A 21485-nucleotide genomic window follows, 5' to 3' on the forward strand; every position below is an offset into this window, starting at 1 on the left:
TAAACACCGGCCCCTCCTTCCAATTCTGACAAATGACTTTGCCCAATTACTGCACATTAAAACAGTTGGCGTGTTGTTGTAAATCTAATTGCTGTGACAAAATCTTTCCACAGACTGAAGAGACGTACGTACAGTGGAAGCCAGCCGGGTTTCAAACCACCACTGCTTCGTACCGTATGTTTGAAATCTAATCCTAGTGTTGGGAGTAATGGCGTTTAAGATTACTAACGCCACGACTGCTAATCCGAATCATTGCCATTTGAAACCAACTACACCACCATTCCCAGTACAGACATGTGGCACATGATCTCCATCAACCATTCATCAGCCGGGACTGCTGTTGTACCACATTGCTACGCTGCCGTATCCTGTTCCTACTGCACTCTGAGAGTATAATAGAACATGGTTTTTCATGAATAAACAAGATGTGGTATGCAGTACAGTGGCCACTAGGTGGTAGTAATGAGACAAAACATTGGGACATTAGCTTACATGACATGACCTTAACACAGCATGAAGCCGGCCATGGCATGGCCCATGTGATGTCCTCCCATTCCGTGTGGAAGTGGTATATTTTTGGTGTCTTTTGTTAGAAGGAATACATTTGAGGCTAACTGTTTTGCTAGTTAGCATGTTAGCTGACAAGTTTCTGCAGCATAAGAGTTACAATGCGGTGTAAGCAATGAATAAAAGGAGTGGAAAGGTGACTATAGGGCTGTTATTTCATGTCTACAGGGCTCTAATCATGTCTAATCACAGTTTATGGTCTAACTATGAAAATATTCCTTTTGTTAACATTGAATCCCATATCGTGGAAGTTCATCTGACATGATCGGGTCTGAAAGCAATGAACCGCGATAAAGGAGGGACGACTGTACTCCACCATTCCCTGATAACGTCCACAAAAAGAGGCAGGGCTGTATGGCACAGACATGAATTTCAAAATAAAATAAATGAAGGGTCCTGGCCAATCATGTTCCATACCACCACTGCCAAAACGGCATGGCTCATTTGTGTTTGAGAAGCAGCACAATGATGGACAGCACCGTGAGCTGGTGTCATGTCAGCAGCAAAGAGCATGCGGTCTTGGATTGGTGGATTTTCTTTTCTTCTGCATCATGTTTCCAGTGTGCTGTAAAGAAGGGGAGTGGTGTGGAGGCCAGGGGGAGGGGAGGGGTAACTGTGGAGGGGAGGGAGCTGAAACAGAAACACTAGGTCACACTTTGACGCCGGGCGTCCTTGTCCGTGTCAGGCGTGAAAGGCAGCTGTGCCGTGCCTCCTCAGCCTCCCTCGCTCGCCTTCCGGAAGACCAGAGCTGCAAGACAATTAACGACCGGGGGCCACTTTGAGCACTAATTGCCCTCCACTGCTGCCCCGCAGAGCAACTCACACTTCCTGTTCTCGGATCCAACTCCACCCGCCTCCTCATTAGATGTGTTATCGCGAGAGCGTGCTGTAGAAGACCCTCGGGGGTTGGCTTTGGTTGTGACGACGGCTCCCCGGCTCGGAGGTGAAAAGGTCCACTGGTCTCCTCGGCGGAACCACGCACTTTAACAGCGATGGAGTACCTCAAGTTGTGCATTGTGTTTTCATGCTGGATGACGTGTGCAGACTCAGTGGTGTCCACTGACACAGTCCGGGCTCCTGTTCCTCTTCCCAATGGTAAGAAGCCGTGCACGTTCCCCTCTTTTTGAAACTTCATGTGCATAAAACTTTGTGTGCATTGTCAACTTTGCATGATGTCAACATAGTGGGGGTCTCGTCCCTGGTTGACAGTAATTGGCCAAGAGAGTCGTTGAACGTGATGCCAACAAGCATCTCTGAGGTGGTGAAGCCCAGAAGCAGTTGGAGGACGTTCTGCTGCCACCACTTCAGTCCAATGTTTGAAACCTTCACCTCCTGAAGGTGGAAGGAGGTCACCAGTGACAGATTCTCTGCCATTATCAAACTATGGTGCTTTTTTTCATGATTGGGAGGGGCGCTGGGATTTGTCAAGTTCATTTCAAGGTGTGATGCATGAAGCCAAACCAAGTTAACAAGCCCATAAAAGCCCACTTTATACGCCCTTGATGAATCGCCTGGTAAGTCTAGAGTGAGACTGCGTGTACACCCCCCCCCCCCCCCCCAAATGATATGTTATTACAGCCTAACACCTTTATGCAGGCTCCACTAAAAGAGATTGCAGGTTGTGTGTCTGCACAAAGCCCCTCTATGACTTGATGCTGCAATGGCCGGGCTACCTGCTCGGCTGTTGGTTTGTCCCGTGGACCGACCCCCACTGCTGGACTCAAAGAAGGCTTTGACTCAACTGAGCGTATGGACATTGGGGGGGGTCACCGATTCTGTTCACAATTTTCATGGACAAAATTTCTGGGCGCATCACAACCCCAAATCTAAACTTCCGGGCCTTTATTTTGTAATGTGTACCGTGTGGGAAATCGGGAACTGCTGTAGCGTACCAAACCAAAGCCCCCCCCCCCCCCCCGCTCCATACATGTACAGTTACACCCCTAATGGGTGGGGTTAAAAAAGTACGATAAAAGAGTAGAAGTCTTCACCGATCTCAGCGCAAACATCCTCACAGTCGACACGGAAACAGGTTGACCAAAATGTCAGCACTTCCTGTCTACCGCTCCAACAAGTCCTCCTGGCAGACCTTATCTACAGTTAGGTCACAGTAGATCACCACTAAGTCCGTAAGCAACATACGTTTAGGCTGCATCTTTTCTGGAAACATGGAACTACTGACACGTAAATCAGTTTATTATATTGTGCTCCACTTAGCAGTGTAAGATGTCACCCAATTGTTCTAATTTGATAATTGAAGGCTCCGGTCGGCTCAGCAATGTGGACCACATGAGGGCATCCTGGCTTTGCTTTGAAAGCAGTGATGTTTTTATTTCCTCCTGTAATTCCAGCACATGGCTGGAGGTTCTGGTCCAGCTGTTTCTCCGTCGATTACAACAACTTTTGCATTCAAAAAGAAACCGTTTTTTGCTGACCAGACAAGCAAAACGGTGTCAAGGCGGGGTGGTGGTGGTGGTGGGGGGGGGGGGGCATTCTACTGCTGTTGTTGTGCATTTGTGTGTGTTAGCTGTGATAATTGCTAACACATGGAGAGCTCAACTGAAAGAAATCACGAGGCATGGCGAGGGACTTAAGACTTTTGGGTATCAGAATTGCTGCCTGGTGATGCAATATGGCCGCATGGCATTCTAAATCTAAATCTACCAGATTCCTACCCCCCCCCCCCCCGTGTACTGTGGCAATGGCCGTTAGGCCTAAAATGTGACATACACCGCAATACCTATAATAACTCATTGCTCTCTATTTGGCAGGACACGGCTCAGTTGCGTCATCCACATGCACGATAGAATCGCTTTCTATTGTTTCTATCGTACTGCTTCCATGCTGCTTCTACTGTAATTGTACACAAGACGTACACGCTAACAAGTTGGTTATGATATTCCTATATTGCTCCATACTTGAGGCATATGATGCATTTGTGAACGTTTCTGTTGGATGAGGTCATACATTTCACAGACCAAGTGAATCCACATGTGGGGAGGACAGGCTGCTGCAGCGGCAACATGCATCTCTCTTTATGGACAGTAAACACCAACATGGACCATCAGCACAACTCAGTGGAAGTAACGAGCGGAACAGAAAAGTCAAGCTACTGTTTAGTACTCGAGGGGGGGGGGTGGTCACATGATGTGTCTGATCAAGCAACAATGGCCGAGGGTAGAACCAGCCTGCAAGGAAGGTTAATTGACCGCATCTTAGCATCGAAGCCTGGCCGACAAGCCTTCATGCACACGTCTAGTTGGTCTCCTAAAACACAGGAAGCTTTGTCTGGTCATGTCTCATCAAAGAGGAACTATTCTGTCATTCACATGTTCATGGCCAGCTACCATTCCCACGACACCAAAGTCCTCTCTGGCAGCCATCTTTGCAGGTTCAGCGGCAGCCTGCGAATCACAATGTTTGCGCCTCAAAGTGTGATCATTTACTTTAAGACAGCTGCATCCCATGTGGTGGGGAGGGCGAGGAAGAGCCGGGGAAGACCAATGGATGAGCGGGAGAGAGTAGGCGCTACATTCCGCAGCTTCTGTTGACACTCATGCGGCGTCTGTGGCAGGCCGTGTGAAAGTGCTCCTCCATGCTCCTTCCATTTTGGTCTTACATACGCTCCCATAAGTTCATTATGTAGGAATAGTTATTCAACTAGTTCCAGCAGAGGATGGCACTATATGGCGCTCTCCTCAACACTCCTCCTATCAGCCATCAAAAACGTCTTTAGCACACAAACAAAACAAGCTACTGTCGGCCGCAGCACACCAATAAACATCTGGACAGGCCGACAGATGTGCTGGCTGGCTTTTATTGATTTGTTTACCTTGGAGATGCCACGCGAGAAGACACAAAGAACCCCCCGCCCATGGATCAAATAACAGCCAGAAATTTGAGATGAAGTAGTACTTCACGTTAGGTTTTAATAGTAGTTTGTTGGGGAGATTACTAGCATGACAAAGCAACTGTACACCTCAGGAGGATAGATTGTATGTAATGTAAATATGGTTGTCATGGATGTATGTACGCCATGCAGACTAAATACACTTGGGTACTGTAAACTATCATGAGGACATCACATTAAGTCCAAAACAAGTGGAGTACAGTTGTATACAGATACTTTTATTCGCATATTAGACTTAGACTAGACTTAGACTAGACTTAGACTCCCAGAACAAACAACTGGGATACTTTCACTAAAAAGTGGACTTGAAGATAGCATGGCATTCTTCCCAAAAAACTTTTCTGATTTATTTCGGAAGACGGCGCTCTTCCATCCACAGCTTCTAGTCCTGATAGTTCACATGAGGCCACAAGTTTTCCTCCACCAGGAACTGTGGATGGAAAATGTTAGACGTTCCAAAAATGTTTTAACACTTGGTTGTGCAGCGAAAAAGAAAAGAAGTGTGTCTGTCCTAACTATGTTTTTAAAAGCAAGATGGCTTCTTGTTCAAGTCGTAGGACTACCGCAGGGATGCACTCATTTACATACGGAAAGTTGGTTCTTTCTCTAAGAGGTTAGAAACCCACAGTGGAATAATTAGTTGAATTATAAGCCGTCTAATAAATCCTAAATTTGCAGTTGTCCGTCGCGTATTGCTTACAATAATCAAAGCGGAATATTGGGACAACTCTATTAGCATAAGAAAGCAGCTGACAAGTAAAACGGAACGATGGCCATGACTTAGCATCGGTGATCCCAGTTGGCTCCTGGCTGGAATTCCATTAGCAAACTGTGCTACTGATCTGTCCAAACATCTTGACCACAACATGTTTGGGAACATGTTGCACCACTCAGCCAACTGATAGAATGTCCTGGCTGCAGTACAGACCGCGGCGGATCGGATGACAACACGTTTCCACCTGTGTCAATTATAAGCCAGCTCTGCAGCTCATTATTTATCCGCTCAGTCCTCATGTTCCTCTCCGGCCCCCTCACGCTGCTCCCTGATGTTGGTCTCGGACACAGCAGGCACTCGTTTTCACAGACAACACCAACTGTTCATTTATATAGACTAGAGGACAGACTCCGTAACCATGCAGCGAAAATAGCAAAACATTTGGCTGCCGAAGAGCCACGGCACGGATCCTGCTGGTCCTGCAAACATAGAGCCGATGGCCAACATGTGGGCATCAACATGGTCCCTACTGATATTCTATTTGCACGTTGCGGCCAACTTAGTGAACTTGCTCAAGCCCAGAGCAGCGTTTGCTTCACACTGTAAACATATATGAGTTACATTTACGGCCCAATGGCGACAAGCTGCAAATCCCTGGGGGCAAATACAAAGAGTCTGCAACGTTCCAACAAGCATTGAAATCCATTATGTGACAGAGCAGCATGGAGAATGGCTTCCCCAGATGCCGAGGACATGATTCCTACCCTGCACTATTCCGCGTAGTTTTACAACCAATTCCAAATGACCAGGGCTTTCTTGCTTAATGTGAAGCTCATATTGTCTCCAAGTCCTCTTTTTCTACTTATTATGTGTCATATCAAGTATGAGACTGGGACCTCTTCCCAGTCCGCAACAGATCTGGGAAGACAGAATAGCCGGAAAGGGAATGAGACTGTCACAGACAGTGGTGCGGAATGACCGGATGCGGAATGGATGCCTTATATTTAAACTCCAACAAGCCATCCGTCAGATTGTGTACAGGGGTATAAGAGTTTATGGTAACACTGTATACACTATACTGTATATATGGTACACATACAGTACATATAGTCACATAGTGTAGTATTTTCCTGGTCCTGGTTTCTAGAAACATAAAACAGGTAACAAAAAAACAATGGAGTTGGTGTAGTCAACATTCTGTTTGAGGTCAGCGTCTCTGGGAATGTCTGCAATGTTTTGTGGGAGATTTTCTAACCAAATATGATGACAATGCACGTTGCAGCCGTCTGTTCTAGAATGCGGTTAAAAACGACAATCTGTGTTACAAATTTGAGACCCGAGAGTTTGTTGACATTGGTCATAATGGCTGCCCTTCACAAAGATCTTATTGTTGATATCTGCAAAAGCTAACATTTTTTTGTATTATTCCCACCCCTGCAGGTTATCCTTCATTAAACACCTAAAGATGTGCTAGTATTCATCACCAATGCTAAATATGACTGATGTTGCTGGTGTTGCCTTTCAGAAAAATTGCTGGTGCTCACTGTGGCTACAGAAGAAACAGATGGCTTCCTCCGCTTTATGCGATCCGCAAACTATTTCAACTACACTGTGAAGGTAAAATCCTCATTTCCTGTTCCAAAATCATCATATCAGCCAACAATGCAACACTGGCACAACATTTTCAACACGCACTGCCAGGGACCCATTAGTCCCAGTTAAGAAAAGAAAACCACCTCGCGAAGCTGCAAAGCATCTTGGACACTCCTCGGCGTGGGCTCCTCATTTTTCACTTCAGCGCTAGAAAATCATGTTTTGGCACAAAACCCGAGAGTTACATCTCTGCCCACATTTGTCTCAGGTGGCTTTGGCAGTTAGTTCCAGTTAGTTTTGTCCACTTCCATCAGCTTGACTTTGTCTTCAGGTGTACGTTAATATCTGATGACAATGAGCTACTTGTGCTTGGTTGCCATGTCAACATTGACTCAAACCTCAAAATGTCTCCTTTCAAAGTCCGGCTGAAAGCAAGGTTGATATTCTACATGACCCCATGCGCTCTCTGGCAGGTATTGGGATTGGGAGAGCCATGGAAGGGTGGCGACGTTGGCCGATCTATCGGTGGAGGACAAAAAGTCAGACTACTGAAGGAGGCCATGGAAGGTTTAGCGGACCAGGAAGACCTTGTGGTCCTCTTCGTGGACAGGTCGGTAGCATTTTCAAGGCCACTGTTGAGGCTTTGATTGAACACTAAGGTTTTGCTTCATAATTAGACACCAACAATTACCTGGAAAGCTCCAGTGTAAGGTGTTTCTGCACATTTTTCACATCCCTTGCACTTCTTTGGCAAAGGTGTTATGACACGAGCTTCACTTTCATAGGCGGCGAGCTGATTTATGAGTTTACAAAGCCACTAGAAAGTTTCACAGCATTAATGTAGTGAGGAATAATAGCAGCTTTGTGGGCCAAATATGGCCAACCGAGCAGAAGGTGATAATTTAAAGAAGCCTGACTTGTGAATCATTTCTGTGAAAAGCTCTCACCTTGGAAAGACGTCATTAGAATATGATTCCTCGAGAAGAATGACTCAAGTGTTAGAAAGTGTATCAGATTGTTGTAATCGAAGCCCGTTATCCAGCAGAGACGTTTTATTGTGTTACCAAAGTCTCCACGGTGCTAACTATCCGCGGTATCTTTGCCTCAGGTCATTCCGATCATTCATCAAACAAGACAACTGAGTTCACCCAGGTGTTGTTCAGTTCATTAGCAGTCAAGCACTTCATTAAAGCTGTACAATTTGCAGATAGCAACCCCCTGCCATTTTACCCCCAAGGTTGTAGTGTCAAAAACAAGGATTCTCTGCCAGTTATTGGCAGAGACTAAGGCATAAAGGATTTCTCTTCAATTGACTTAAGTGCTACTAACATTGCCACATTTTATGCTGCTGTGGAAGAAGTGATGATTTATGGATGGCAGGTAAATTCTTATGAACACACGCGGTCCAGATATGGCTACGACTGTCCTCCCGCCTTCCAGCGCTTCTTCTGGTTGGTCTTCATTTAGTGACACAAAGATAGAAATCTGCAGGAACTTTTGAAGCTCCTATGTCCTTCAAGCTCTCCATTCTGGAATACCATGCAAGTAATAGCATGGCCAATGTAAACACTTTTAAGCGTCAACATGGTTGGACAGCCTGACAAAAGAAGACATACAGTCCATGCACGTCGTTAAAGAAAAAAAGCTAGCTTGCAAAGACAGTCCTGGTTTGAGGAGAATTGATTATCTACCTGGAGCAAGTGACGGACCGACCCTGGAAGGGGAAACTAAGCCTCTGTTGTATTTCATCTTCCACACTGCCCTTTTAGCTATGATCTTATCTTCGCGGGGGGACCGGAGGAGATTCTCAGGAAGTTCCAGCAAGCCAATCATAAAGTCATTTTTGCCGCAGAGGGGTTGATATGGCCGGATAAGAGACTGGCTGATAAGTATCCCTCGGTCCGCAGTGGCAAGCGGTACCTCAACTCAGGAGGTGGGTTCCAAACATTCCAAGCATGCAAGCAATTTGTGGTTGTTGCTGATTTGTCGTGAATCAGCGCTCGGCATTACCAGAGAGTATGTTGACTACACAAGATGAAGGCTCTTTGAATTATGTGCACATTTCTTTCAACCTGCACTAGCTAACCAAACGTCGGAAGCCCACACTTAATTAATTAATGCGGTTGTTCCACATTGAAGTGGTAGAATGACCTGAAGGAATGCCAGGAACATGAAACCACAAGACATAACCGTCTTGCTTCAAAATGTATATTTATAATGTAAACTGACCAATTTTGGGAAAGGAGTTTATTCGTGAGACACATTCCGAAGAACAACTTTCTTATGCTAGGGAATGCATCATATTCCATGACTGTATGACACTATGAACTATGACTTGCAAGACAAAACTTTACTTTGCAAAAGACGTGCAGACGTGAAAGCAGAAAAGTGGGCTCAGACAAATAGTGATCAGAATGTAGCTGAAGTGTAAAGGCTGTCTGCATCCTTCTGGGGATTTGGGACACATAATTACCGCTTTCTCTGTGGTCATCAACATGGCGTGACCTCCCACGGTGGAGTCATGCCGCCCTCCCTCTGATGACAGACTGCTTTTGGCTTTCGCTTTCACTGACACGGACTGTGGGCTTTGTCTTGGCCTCCCTAAAGGATCCGTCTTTGTATGAAATTGCCGGGTTTGCTTGCCTTCTCTTGGCGAGTAGCAAAGTGACCATTTGCAGCTTGTTCCTTTTTAGCAGCGGGATGCTCACTGCAGTGTCAACAAAAGTGCAATCAGCGTCTTTGGAGTAGATTCAAAATACACAACAGCTTGTGTTGACGTGTCCTTCTGTTTGTGAGACTAGACCTACAAGAATGTCAGTAAAAAAAAACGGAATAATCATCTTTGAAATGAGGTCTTGGGGGCCCTAACTTTACTCATATACTGGTTACAGATACAGATACTGGTTTGGAAACCTTGCAGTAAAAACTAAACCGGTTTAACAGCATTTTTGAGGCCAGCGTTTTGGGTAAGACACAACAAAACATTGACAAAAATAAAACAATTTCCTTTTAGCTTTATCCTCATTTTTGTTTTTAAAATGACTGTTGACGCGTCAACTTGTTTACAGTCCCTGAGGCTTTTCTAAATGATGGGATGTAAAATGGTGCACACGGACGCTCCTAACCCTACAATCAGGTGGTGTGGTCAAGTCTTTGCGGAATACAACCAGTGGGAGCTGAGATCGCCATCAGACTAGTATACATTTGGATGTACTGTAACAGCACATACGTACTGTCCCAGGCGCTCTGCTGGTCCTGCACCATCACACATTGACATTCTATGGTTCTAGGTGTTCAGGTTTTCTAAGAACGCTCATTCTTCGGGGGATAAGAGAGTCTGGTCTTAGGAATACTGGTCAAAATGACACTTGGGCGCGGTTTATGGTCCCGGCTGACATAATAATTGACTCCAAGTCGCTGCTAGTTATGTAAAGCCTTGTAATTCTCTCGCACTCTGTTTTTACTCTTGCTATGTACTTCACACTGTTTATTACTTGCAGGAATAATTGGGTATGCCCCGTACATAAACAGAATTGTTTCACAGTGGAACCTTCACGACAACGACGATGACCAGCTCTTCTACACTAAAATTTTTTTGGATCCATTACAAAGAGTAAGTACTTTTACTCCCGACAGTTAAATGATAATTCTATTGTGTTGGTCATGAGAGGCTAAACAGGACCCATGTCTCTTAGGACTCTCTCAATGTCACTTTGGACCACAGGTGCCAGATTTTCCAGAATCTGAACGGAGCAATTGGTGAGAATTCCCAGAAAGTTGCTTAAGTCGTTTTCCTGTTAATGGTTCTTGGCTTTTCTGCTGCCATCGGTATACCCAATACCCAATACACTTACTCCATCTTCTGAAAGGCTGTGTACTGTATAGAGAAGTCTGAGGTTTGGCTGTTTGTACTTGAAGTATTAGAGCATTTGAGTTTTTGCAGATACAATATGTCAGTTTTCAAAATGTCTCATGTTTCTGCTTTTGGCAGACGAAGTACTTCTCAAGTTTGGAACTGACCGTGTGAGAGTTAGAAACACAGCATACGACTCTCTGCCAGTGGTTGTCCATGGCAACGGGAACACCAAAGTGAGTACCAAAGAGGTTAATCTCCGTCCACGCTACTGCAACATGGATGCTTCAAGGATGCTGTTGTTTGTGTTGATGCTGACTTACTGAACAACTGAACGAGTTCTGTTGACAATCAAAAATTCTAATAAGTTTCACATGTACTGAGGAAATATGGACCTGTTCCTGTGCTTCTGTCTGTTCTATTATTTGGAATGACATTCTCTGGACTATTATATTGTCGTCCCTGAGTTAAAATTCATGTAACAGTCATTCGACTCACGATCACTAACATCGGAATAAAAAACCCACTATAGTAAATTATCGCAATCAAAAAAAGCCTGTCCATATCAGAATCATTTGCTATGTCGGAGAATTGAGTATCTTTTTTTTCTTTGTATTTGGTATTCACTTTTAGGATACGACACTCTTGGTCTGTCACAATAATATTTAAGAGATGATACTTGACCAGGAAAAATGCACAAAATCTTCTGCAACCAACTCTGGATTATCTCCCGAACAGATGTACTTGAACTACTTGGCCAACTACGTTCCCAACACATGGAACTACGAACACGGTTGCAGCCACTGTGACGACAACATCGTGGACTTGTCTCAGGTCAAAGTAGGTCCTGTTTTCCTTCGCTTTAATCACGATCGTATTGGTCCTGTGGAATGTTTATCTTTAGCCACCTCCCTGTGGACGGAGGAAAGGATGAAGCATCACATGCCATCCATCAGTGACCGTCTAGACAGGAGGAGTCCGTTCATGCTTGTCCTATTTCAACAGATAAGCAAGACTCCACACCCCCTTCAGAAAATCATAGGTTGTGTGCCTACTGGAGCTCTTGGATCCTTTTAAAAGAGCAGAAGTGCAAGGGAAACTAGTCTAGCAAGAGGAAGCCCGTTACCACAGCGGTGCAGGATATGGCTTCTGGGGTTTTCAGAAGGGCTCATTTAAAGGGGTGTCACTGCTGGCCGCCGTTCCTTCTGGTGGGCCTCTCAGTACAGGCGATGTCCGTAATGGCCAGTTATGGCGGTCACGCTGAGAATTTGCCGTGGAGTTCAGCCGAGACCGGCAAGGTCAAGAGGGAAGGAATGGGAAGACTTTGAAAACATCTCCGCTTATGTGGTGGCGTCTGTTTAGGATGTTAACCAACTGCTGCAGCGTAATACTGATCATTTTTGTATTGCATGATCATTTTTAGTTTGGAATCCTTTCACATCACTGCTCTGGAAGAATGTTGCTCCGTGATGATCTGCAACATTTGCTATAAAGTGTCCCACGAGCTTAGTAAAATGGATGTCCGTAAATAGCTGAAATTCGTTCAAGACAGCTGCATGAAAAGCCTGATTACAAAAGCTGCTCTTGTTAACCTCATTATTAGGCGTGTCTTTCATTTCTTCCACAAAGTGAAAAAGGGACACATTTTAGTCCACTCACTTCTCATGTTATCTAAACGCAAAGTTTTGCTTGAGTCTTGCATCCTATCTGTTGGGATTGGAGCTCGAGTCGGAGTTTTACCGTCAAAGACAACAAACTAGCCAACCACATCCTGATGCTTTAGTTTGTTTTTAAAAACACAGCGTTACACTGGTCTGCTCCCAAAGGGTTGTTTTTTTTTGCTCCCGGCACATTGGCAAAATTCCTCAGTCTTCCATCGCCAGACATTGCAAACCATCAAATTAGATGCCTGGGCTTGCGTCCGTTTTCATCCCTGTCCCATTGCCTCACTGTGAACTGGTCACAGGGACTTGAAATCCACAATGAATGCGAGTGGGTAAAGCCGAGTCTCATGGGAAAATGTTTCCTCTTTGATTTTCTTTTCCGAACCGAGTGTTTACAGTCTGTTCGCTGAAAATAAAGTTCTATGTGGCAACATGGGATGGGAGTCAAGAGGCCCTATGGAGCAGTCCAGTACAGACACCAAATTTCTGATACAACTTAGTTTGTATGGCAATCACTGCAGCCACCACTTGGTGTCAGGGTAAATGTTCTTCATACTATTACTATCCTTCAGTTTGGCAGTTGAATTCCCAAAGAATTGTAAGAACCCAGCAACAGGATACCCAATATGGTCTACAGCATGTTAGCTTAGTGACCAAAGTAAACAAAAGGCTCCACTGATGTCATCAGTTCACTTCACAGCTTTAAGGCATTTGTGGCGAGATGTCAAACGGAGTCGTGATTTATGCTAAACAGGACTCCATTTTCATTTCTTTCTGTCCAACATGAACAGGAATTCCCCAGTGTGCTGGTCAGCATCTTCATTGAGCAGCCATCGCCATTTCTCCCCGAGTTCTTCCAACGGTTGATGACTTTGGACTATCCCAAAGATAAAATCAAAGTTTTTGTCCACAACAATGTGAGCACGTGCGGCCCGAGCTGCTGCTTGTTGGAGAGCATTGATTCCAATTCATGAATGTCTTTCCCCTTCTCAGGAGGTTTACCATGAGAGGCACATCCAAACCTTCTTTGATGCACATAGGAACGTGTTCAGCAGTTTCAAGGTGGTCGGACCAGAAGAAAATCTGAGCCAAGGGGAGGCCCGAAACATGGGCATGTACGGATTTAAAAATTAATCCTGATGTTTGATCTTCCCCTTAATGAACTCTTCACTCCATAAGCACTCTCTAATCTTCTTCAGATGGAAGTATCTATTACTCATAGCTACTAACAGATATCAGCAAGAGACCAACTCCTAAATTGAAATTGACATCCGATGCTTGCTGATACATTTTAATGTGGGTCTGAGATTGTGTGTTCGTTTAGGGTTGAATAATAACGATGTGTTTGCCACCGTGTCATTAGGGACCTTTGCCGTCAGGACTCCACATGCGACTACTACTTCAGCATCGACTCAGACGTGATGCTCACCAACAGACAGACACTGAAGCTCCTCATCGAGCAGAACAGGTATTGGAACGCCTCCTGGAAAAACCCCTGTGTTGCTGTTAAGATCAGCGGACCGTTGAATTTATTCTCCAAGTGGTAAAACCGCTGGAGCATTGCAACGGTGTGACTGAGGGTTTAAAAATAATCCACAGCGGCTTCCTGTTTTCACCGGCCACATGGAAACGGTGAAAGTGACGACAGCGCCTAACTCCAAAGTGGCCCTTTGCATGACACAAAAAACAAACATGCAAACGTCTGGCTCCTTTCTGCAGCTTGTGAAATGCCAAGAGAGTTTGTGTGGGATGTGTTTTGTTTTTTCCTTTATCGTTTTGGCTGCAGACGTCAAAAAGCTTTTTCTCTACCCTGACAAAACCATCATCTCCTCTTTGTGCCACTTGCTGCCTCGCCACAGGAAGATAATCGGCCCCCTTGTCACTCGCCACAGCAAGCTGTGGTCCAACTTCTGGGGAGCGTTGAGTCTGGATGGTTATTACGCCCGCTCTGAAGATTACGTCGACATCGTGCAAAGAAAACGAGTGTAAGTCACAAGTTTAACGAGGGTTTCCATTTGCATATCCTAAGCTACTGCCTACAAACATGGCCTACAAGGTAGATAATGTCCAAGAGCTACGTGACGTACTGGAGCAGATGGCACACGTACTCAATGAATTCCATCCTGAACAATGGTCAGCTAGGATTTTATGGCTAAAACCACCGGTCTAACTGCACCCAAATGGGTAAACAGAGCCCCCTACAACGGGGAACTAAAGGCGCAGCAAGGGTTCAGAAATGCAAAGGGAAAGCTCCCACATATGGACACGTGGCATGCCCATCGTAATAACAAGTGACCACCGGTATTCCTTTCCCTACATTGCACTGTTTCCAGGGGGGTGTGGAACATCCCTTTCATGGCGCACGTATACCTGGTCCAGGGCAGCGCTTTGAGGAAGGAGCTGAAAGAAAGGAACTACTTTGTTCTTGAGAAACTGGACCCTGATATGGCTTTGTGCAAACACACCAGGGACCTGGTAAGAACGACTTCCAAGAGCTCCTCTCTAGAGACATTTGATAGAAATATTAAATTGCTATGAATCATAATCCTACAAAAGCCAACAGCTGAATGGAAAGTGAAAGAATGGCAAGTATACGTTGTTTGCGTGTGTGCCGATGGCATGATGGTACTACGTTCATGTAATGTCAGCTTCATGTGTTGTGGTCGTATCCCATCATACCCTCCGTTTGTCTTTGCTGGTCATATGAACATTTGTTTTTTAACAACGGGCTGGAAATGACCTGATCAAAGGTCTCCATGCTTTTAACCCATCAGCGCCTCGACTTGTTAACATGGCACCACGGCACGCCTCCGGGTCTAATCCAAAGCCATCACCCTTGGGATTCCTGCCTGTTGGGATTCCTGCCTGTTGATCCTCTGCATGCATTCTTCCCATGCTAACGCTAAAGACCTCAGCTTCTTCTCTTGCCTCTTTCCCCACACGGGCACATGACCTTTCCCTCCCCTGGTGTTGCTGTGTTGCCCTGTCTTAAAGTGAAACAGTCATTTATGTTATCCTATTGATCATGCTTCTCCTTCATTTTAGACCAGTCACAGAGAAAAAGAATCCCCTTCTCCGGAATCATTCCATATGCTCAGGCCCCCAAAGGTTTCAATCTGTTTTGATTACTACGCTATCTGAAACATCCATTTCCAGCGAGCTAGCACACAGAAGCCATTCCAAGCTTCGGCTTGTCACTGTTTGGGTGGATCCTCGACAACTTCATAGATACATTTATATGAAAATAGGAATATTATCAGGAATACCAACACACGATTGAGGAGGTGATCTTGGTGTCCACAGATCTCAACGTCATTTTGAGCTTGGTTGGGCGAGTCAAAGGGCCAATCCCAATCCATTAGGCCAATCCTGAACCCTTGGTTTTGGGAATTTAACAAGCTACATCCCAATTGTCAGTGGGGCTAAGGGGAAGGGCGATGTTGCTACATAGTCCTCAAAATAAAGACAAACCCCAGGCTGAAATTGAAAAATATTTCCCATGATGCACGGTACCCACCAGGACACAGTTGTCCCAAGACACAATGAGGAGGAGGAATACTGTCCATACACTCCAGCCCCCCGTGGTGATGCTTGACCCTAAAAGCATCTGCTCCATCTCAGTCCACAGACCTATCTCAGACTAGGCTCGTCTTTTTATCCAATCTCAGGCATCTGGGCAGCATCCCAGCTTTATTGTCACTGTGCAGTGGATTTTTATCCCCAATTTATCCTTACTTTTCCAAAGCCTAGTCTGACTGTGGGTCCCCCCCTCCCCATACCTCCTTACAGAGGGGAATATCATTCCTGGAATTGTACTCCTCTCTCCCTGTACTCCCACCCTTGTTTTCACCTCACCCAACCCCCACCCTGACCTCTTCCCATCCCCCCAACGACCCCCGACCCACTCTTACACCACCCATAAATAATCTTAGATTATTTATATGGCTTCTGTTTCTGCTCTACCTCGGTCAAACATGGCGATCTATAGCAGTAGAAGGATGCTTTTGGACGTCACTGACTTCCTCCTTTCTGTTGCAGGGAGTCTTCATGTACTTAACCAACCGCCATGTTTTCGGAAGGCTGCTTTCCACAGCCAATTATAACACCTCTCATTATAACAGTGACTTGTGGCAGATCTTTGAAAACCCCCTGGTAAGTCACCACCGCCATCTCCGGAAGAACTACCGGCCTAGTACCTGTACATGCAGTTGCCACAATAAATGGAATCCATTTGTGACTGGCGTGTAGTGCGATGCCAAGGGGCACCTGGGGGAGACTGCTGGTGGGGGCGGGGGGATTAGTGCAGTCTGGTATGTGGGTCAGAAAACGGAGCAAAAAAGGCCTCTAATATGAAAGTGTCTCTCTTTGCAGGACTGGAAGGAGAAGTACATCCACCCCAACTACATGAACATTTTCACAGAGAACTCCATGGAAGAGGTTTGTGTGGGGGGGGGGGGTACAGTGAGGCTGAATGAGGAATGCTTTTTCATGTGAATAAGTCACATTGCACCTCAAGCCAAGGTGAGGCTGAAAGAAGTCTCAATAAATAATACGCTGTGTGTGTTTGGCTTGCAGCCTTGTCCAGATGTGTTTTGGTTCCCGGTCTTCACAGAAAAGGCTTGTGATGAACTCGTGGAGGAGATGGAGAACTACGGCTCGTGGTCGGGGGGCAAACACGAGGTCAGTCCAGTTAGCGCCGCTTCACCGACGCCACATTGCTGCAGTCAGTACACACTCACGCTTAGCTGTCCTCCTTTCACACGCTGGCGTAGCCTGCAGCAAGCTAACTCCACCGCATGTTTTGGTCTTGACTCCACCCAGTTTGTGTTTTCATTGCTTGGTGGAAGGGACGAAGTATGCGGGAAGAAGGACCCTCATAAATCTCTGGTCATATCTCTTAGACATCGCTAAAGCAGCCCGGTGACTTTGGCCTGATAATCGTTCAAACCCGATGGACAATCTGCAAAGCTTTAACCTTTTTCGAGGTTTGAATTCTAAACAGCGGCTAAACTACTGGGACATATGTTCCCAAAAACTTCATGAATGGACAAAACATGGACCTCACGGACGAGGGTGTACTCTCCGCCCTCGCCAGTCATTTCATGAATGGGATCGCTGCTCCCTCAAGGCATTTATGACAGCGGCCAACTTCCACTAAATAATTTGAACAAAACGGCTGTGGCTCACACGCTCAGCCCGGTTCCCCCCCATGGGGACCAGGAAAGGGACAGGGAATGTTGGCACGGTACACAGGTACAGAGAAAACCCACCTCATCTGTACACACCAGTCATTATTTGCACTATGACCCATTTATCATTGCACTAAAATTGCTGGAGTGTTTACATGAGTAGTCGTAAATAAATAAGAAGCAGACAGTATAAGAAGTCGGGAGTTGGGAATTAGGAGCGTCCCTCGTTAAGTCTAAACTTTTTCACGGCACCCGTGTTGATTCTTAAGAGGGCGGTCTGCCAATCAAGGGAGCAGTTACTTTGACGCTACCTATATTTGCTGGGGGGCGGGGTGGTATATTCATCAGATGTGCCTTTGCTTTATTATCGCCCACATTGCATTAATGTAGCCATAAAACGGCTTATGAGGTTGTGTTTTTATGTTGTTAGATGCTAATTAAATCTGTGGCACGAGTCCCACCGTAGGGATGTGTCCAGTCTTAAGACGGCAAAGAGGCTGTTCCTGGAACAAGGATTAGGATATTATACATAAACAAGCTGGCTAGAGGTTTCACATTATCGCATATTACGTTTATTACGTTTATTAAAACATTAAGTGTGTCATTCTCATATTACAGTCTATACAGTCTTTGCCTTATTGCGTAGGTTGATTTGTGAAATGCATCCTGTGCCATCATAGTCAATAAAGCATCAAGATGCGACCTGACATTCGCTCGAGTGAAGAGCTGCTGCCAATATTGTCTGAAGTGCTGGACAATATTGGATATCAGATGCGTATGAGAAAGCCAAGATGGAGCATGTCAACATTTGACCCGAAGCGCAGGAAGGAATAACGTGCAGGATCTTGATTGGTTGTACACGGAGCTTGTACACGCCGCGTTTACAAAGCCACTCTCTCTTCTCATTAGGACAAGCGTATATCCGGCGGCTATGAGACCGTGCCGACTGACGACATTCACATGAAGCAAATCGGATTCGACAAGGAGTGGCTTCACTTTATCCGAGAGTTCATCGCGCCTGTCACGCTCAAGGTTTTCTCGGGCTACTACACCAAGGTCGGTAGCATCGTGTTTTTACAGCGAGCCAAGAAAGCCTGCTCATGTCATTGTCAGACGACGCTGATGTCTTGTCGTCCCTTTGAAGGGTTACGCCGTCATGAACTTTGTGGTCAAGTACACGCCCGAGAGGCAAGCTTACCTAAGACCTCACCATGACTCCTCCACCTTCACCATCAACATCGCTCTCAATAACAAAGACACGGACTTCCAGGTAAAAAAATCAAGCGTTAAGGAAGCGTTCTCCCACATCTGACCACGCATTCCGTACTTCTAGGGCGGGGGCTGTCGTTTCCATCGCTACAACTGTTCCATCGAGTCGCCAAGGAAAGGCTGGAGCTTTATGCACCCTGGACGACTGACTCATCTCCACGAAGGTCTGCCAACCACCAACGGGACACGCTACATCGCGGTGTCCTTCATCGACCCCTAGAAACTCCGACTCCACCGTCATGCCATCTTTTGACTCATCTCGGCCGTCGTTCTTAACATTTTCTTGATGCACATTTTAAAGCTTTTGCTTTGAAAAGATGGGTAATTACATTAAGCCAGTCTCTGTCAAACAGAGTGTTGAGTGTGACAAATTCTCACCAAAAAGCGACGTGTCATGCTAGCAGGGTACAAACGCCCATTTCCTGGCGGGGTGGATTTAGGACGCTCATTCCCATTTTGGGTGTACCATGCTAGCATGGGTTTCTGACGTCTTCACCGGTGAAGCATCACTGATTGGTTTACGGATCTTACAGATGGTGCTAATTAAACATTCCGACAGAATTCATTACTAGGTGATGCGAGCACGTTCAGTTGATTTGTAAACTTTCACAGTTTGACAAAAAAAATACATCTATTTTTTGTATTTTGCACACCAAAATGTTGTTTCCTCTGAAACAAAACTCTTGTAAGTCGTGTGTGAATGGATTTTGCAACAGTTTTCTTTTAATTTATTGCCAAAATGTAATAAACCTAAGTGACATGATGAGTATTGGGCTTCCCAAAGTACCTCCAATGTACACGTCCCGGGCGAGGGGCTCTGGCAAACAGCGTACGACTAAAGCGTACGAGTGGAATGGATGAGTCAGTGCTCCTCTGGTAATATCAGCTTGGCTCACGGCTCCTTCAACCCGTCCTTCACTTCACGTCGCATGCAGAAAGCATCAAGTGTGCTGCAGCAACATGTGGATGTTTACATGTGGATTGATGAGCTACACGGTGCAAATGTAGTTCAGTTTACCTTGGGGAGGGGGCACATATAACATGCGTGAACATGAAAGCATGAAAGCTGCACACATGAGGAATGTTAAGCCTGGTGGAGGAATGGAGGGGAGCCTATTTATTTACAGTTGTCACCCTAACGTATGATCTGATCTGTTTGGATAGACATCCGTTGTGTTGAAAAGCTATATGCTTATATACATATATCCATATATACTATATACACGATTCTGCCCCGCACCAGGAGATAAACTAAACATCATGTGACCTTCCCATCAATTACCGTTACATTTACCATCACCCACGCTGACTTGCCTCCCACAATGAGGCCCATATCAGGGACTCGCATGCTTCTCCTTTGTGTGCAACCTGGTGAAGGTGGAATGTGCGGGTAGCTGCTATGAAGGGGGGGGGGGGGGGGGGGGGGTTGGGTCAGCTCCCTCTTCCTGAAAGAGCCCTTTGTGGTCAACAGACTACCCTGCGTCCAGCCTCTCTGAAAGGTGACATTGATCGCAGCCTGGCAGGCAGCTGCCGCCCAAACCAGCACAGGAATCTATCCAGCAGCAGAAACGGAGGGAAAAACCATCTACGATGAAAGTGCAGCAGAGCGAGTGTCTGATTGCATCCTCAGATGATTTGCTCAAGAGCACCATGAGACATTCCAGCGGCCAATGTCTTCACAGTCCAGTCTGGGTGGGTCCAAAATGGCAGCGATGCTCGGCGTGCCTGCCTGGCCGCGGGGATAGGAAGCATGATTCCATACATGTCGATTTAAGGACACCACTAACTACAGGCTGCCCGGTGACGGCTGGTGATTTCTGGAAAACACTGTGGTCCTAACTAAACAAAAGATGAAATAAAGTATACATGACGATGCCAGGATTCCCACGGCATTCGGGCATTACTGTCCAAACCACTCACGTCACGAATGCACCAACTCTACAGTCACCTTATAGTAAACTACTTTAAATGGACCACAGTGTCCATAGCGTACGGACATGATAGATTCATATCAGCATTACAGTCCAACTTCCTGCAAAGCTAGGAGTTATAGATCTATATCTCATATCTATATCTCATGCTGATTCCAAACAAAGCCAGCTAGGAACACAGGTGACCTGTTGTAGGTAAGGCTGGAAAAAGAGGGCGGGTGGGCGGTCGGGGGCGAGTGTGTGCAGGTCTGCACGCGGTGCAATTGCGAGTGAAACATCTGTGTAAACATTGTGAAAGTGATGTTTATTTAACACCGACAGCTTGAACGTCTTGCCTTCAACCCCCAAATCTAACTCAGCTGGGCCGGGCCGCTCCTCCCGTTCTATGCTCCGGTTCTCCTGCGTTGGAAGCACAATGGCTGCTCGGAGCACGCGCTTGAATACAGTGCACCGTGCCGGGCTAAAGCAGGTGGCTCCTTCAGTTCTGCTCTGGTTCTGATGGGTAAAATGTTCTACATGCAGACTAAAACAGTCGTGATGATAATGGCCCCATAATACTACCTGCCTGAAGAGATGCTAAGTGCTAAATCACAGTCTACAATATCAATTATAGCTTATTTCATGCGCACACTTTTTATGAGGCAGACTGTTGAGCATGAGTACGAAGTGCAAGTACTACTTAGTCAAATTACACAGCGCCTTGTAAAGAATCAGCAGCAGCTCCACCCGCCAGACAGATACTGATTTATGAAGGAAGATGAATGGGACACGGGGAGCCCTCCAAAGCCACACAA

The 21485-nt window shown here is 45.9% G+C and overlaps 2 protein-coding genes across 8 annotated transcripts in view; one reads left to right on the forward strand and one right to left on the reverse strand.

The window, feature by feature from the left end:
- LOC131109074 (uncharacterized) overlaps positions 1–21485 on the reverse strand; it is a 128752-nt gene that overhangs the window by 58558 nt on the left and 48709 nt on the right. The window lies entirely within an intron of this gene.
- Positions 1203–19594, forward strand: plod2 (procollagen-lysine, 2-oxoglutarate 5-dioxygenase 2). Of its 3 annotated transcripts, XM_058060639.1 has the most exons (20): positions 1203–1662; positions 6718–6809; positions 7259–7395; positions 8555–8718; positions 10286–10398; positions 10481–10544; positions 10777–10874; positions 11377–11478; positions 13094–13219; positions 13296–13417; positions 13666–13770; positions 14162–14287; positions 14636–14777; positions 15348–15410; positions 16341–16454; positions 16674–16739; positions 16878–16982; positions 18401–18547; positions 18636–18761; positions 18825–19593. In XM_058060639.1, the coding sequence occupies exons 1-20, from the start codon at positions 1560–1562 to the stop codon at positions 18978–18980; spliced, it is 2271 nt and encodes a 756-aa protein (XP_057916622.1). In that variant the 5' UTR covers positions 1203–1559; the 3' UTR covers positions 18981–19593. The 3 variants fall into 3 exon arrangements, with proteins under 3 accessions (XP_057916622.1, XP_057916623.1, XP_057916624.1); XM_058060640.1 differs by lacking the exon at positions 15348–15410 and having other exon boundaries at positions 18825–19594; XM_058060641.1 differs by lacking the exon at positions 8555–8718 and having other exon boundaries at positions 1610–1662; positions 10330–10398; positions 18825–19594.

Source organism: Doryrhamphus excisus, chromosome 21 (genome assembly GCF_030265055.1).
Source record: "Doryrhamphus excisus isolate RoL2022-K1 chromosome 21, RoL_Dexc_1.0, whole genome shotgun sequence".
Classification (NCBI taxonomy): domain Eukaryota; kingdom Metazoa; phylum Chordata; class Actinopteri; order Syngnathiformes; family Syngnathidae; genus Doryrhamphus; species Doryrhamphus excisus.

Excerpts from the sequence above, each read along its gene's own strand:
- plod2 (XM_058060639.1), top strand. The coding sequence starts at position 1,560 with ATGGAGTACCTCAAGTTGTGCATTGTGTTTTCATGCTGGATGACGTGT. Across the intron at positions 13,771-14,161 it reads CTCCTCATCGAGCAGAACAG|GAAGATAATCGGCCCCCTTG; the intron begins GTATTGGAACGC and ends GCCTCGCCACAG. Across the intron at positions 15,411-16,340 it reads ATATGCTCAGGCCCCCAAAG|GGAGTCTTCATGTACTTAAC; the intron begins GTTTCAATCTGT and ends TTTCTGTTGCAG.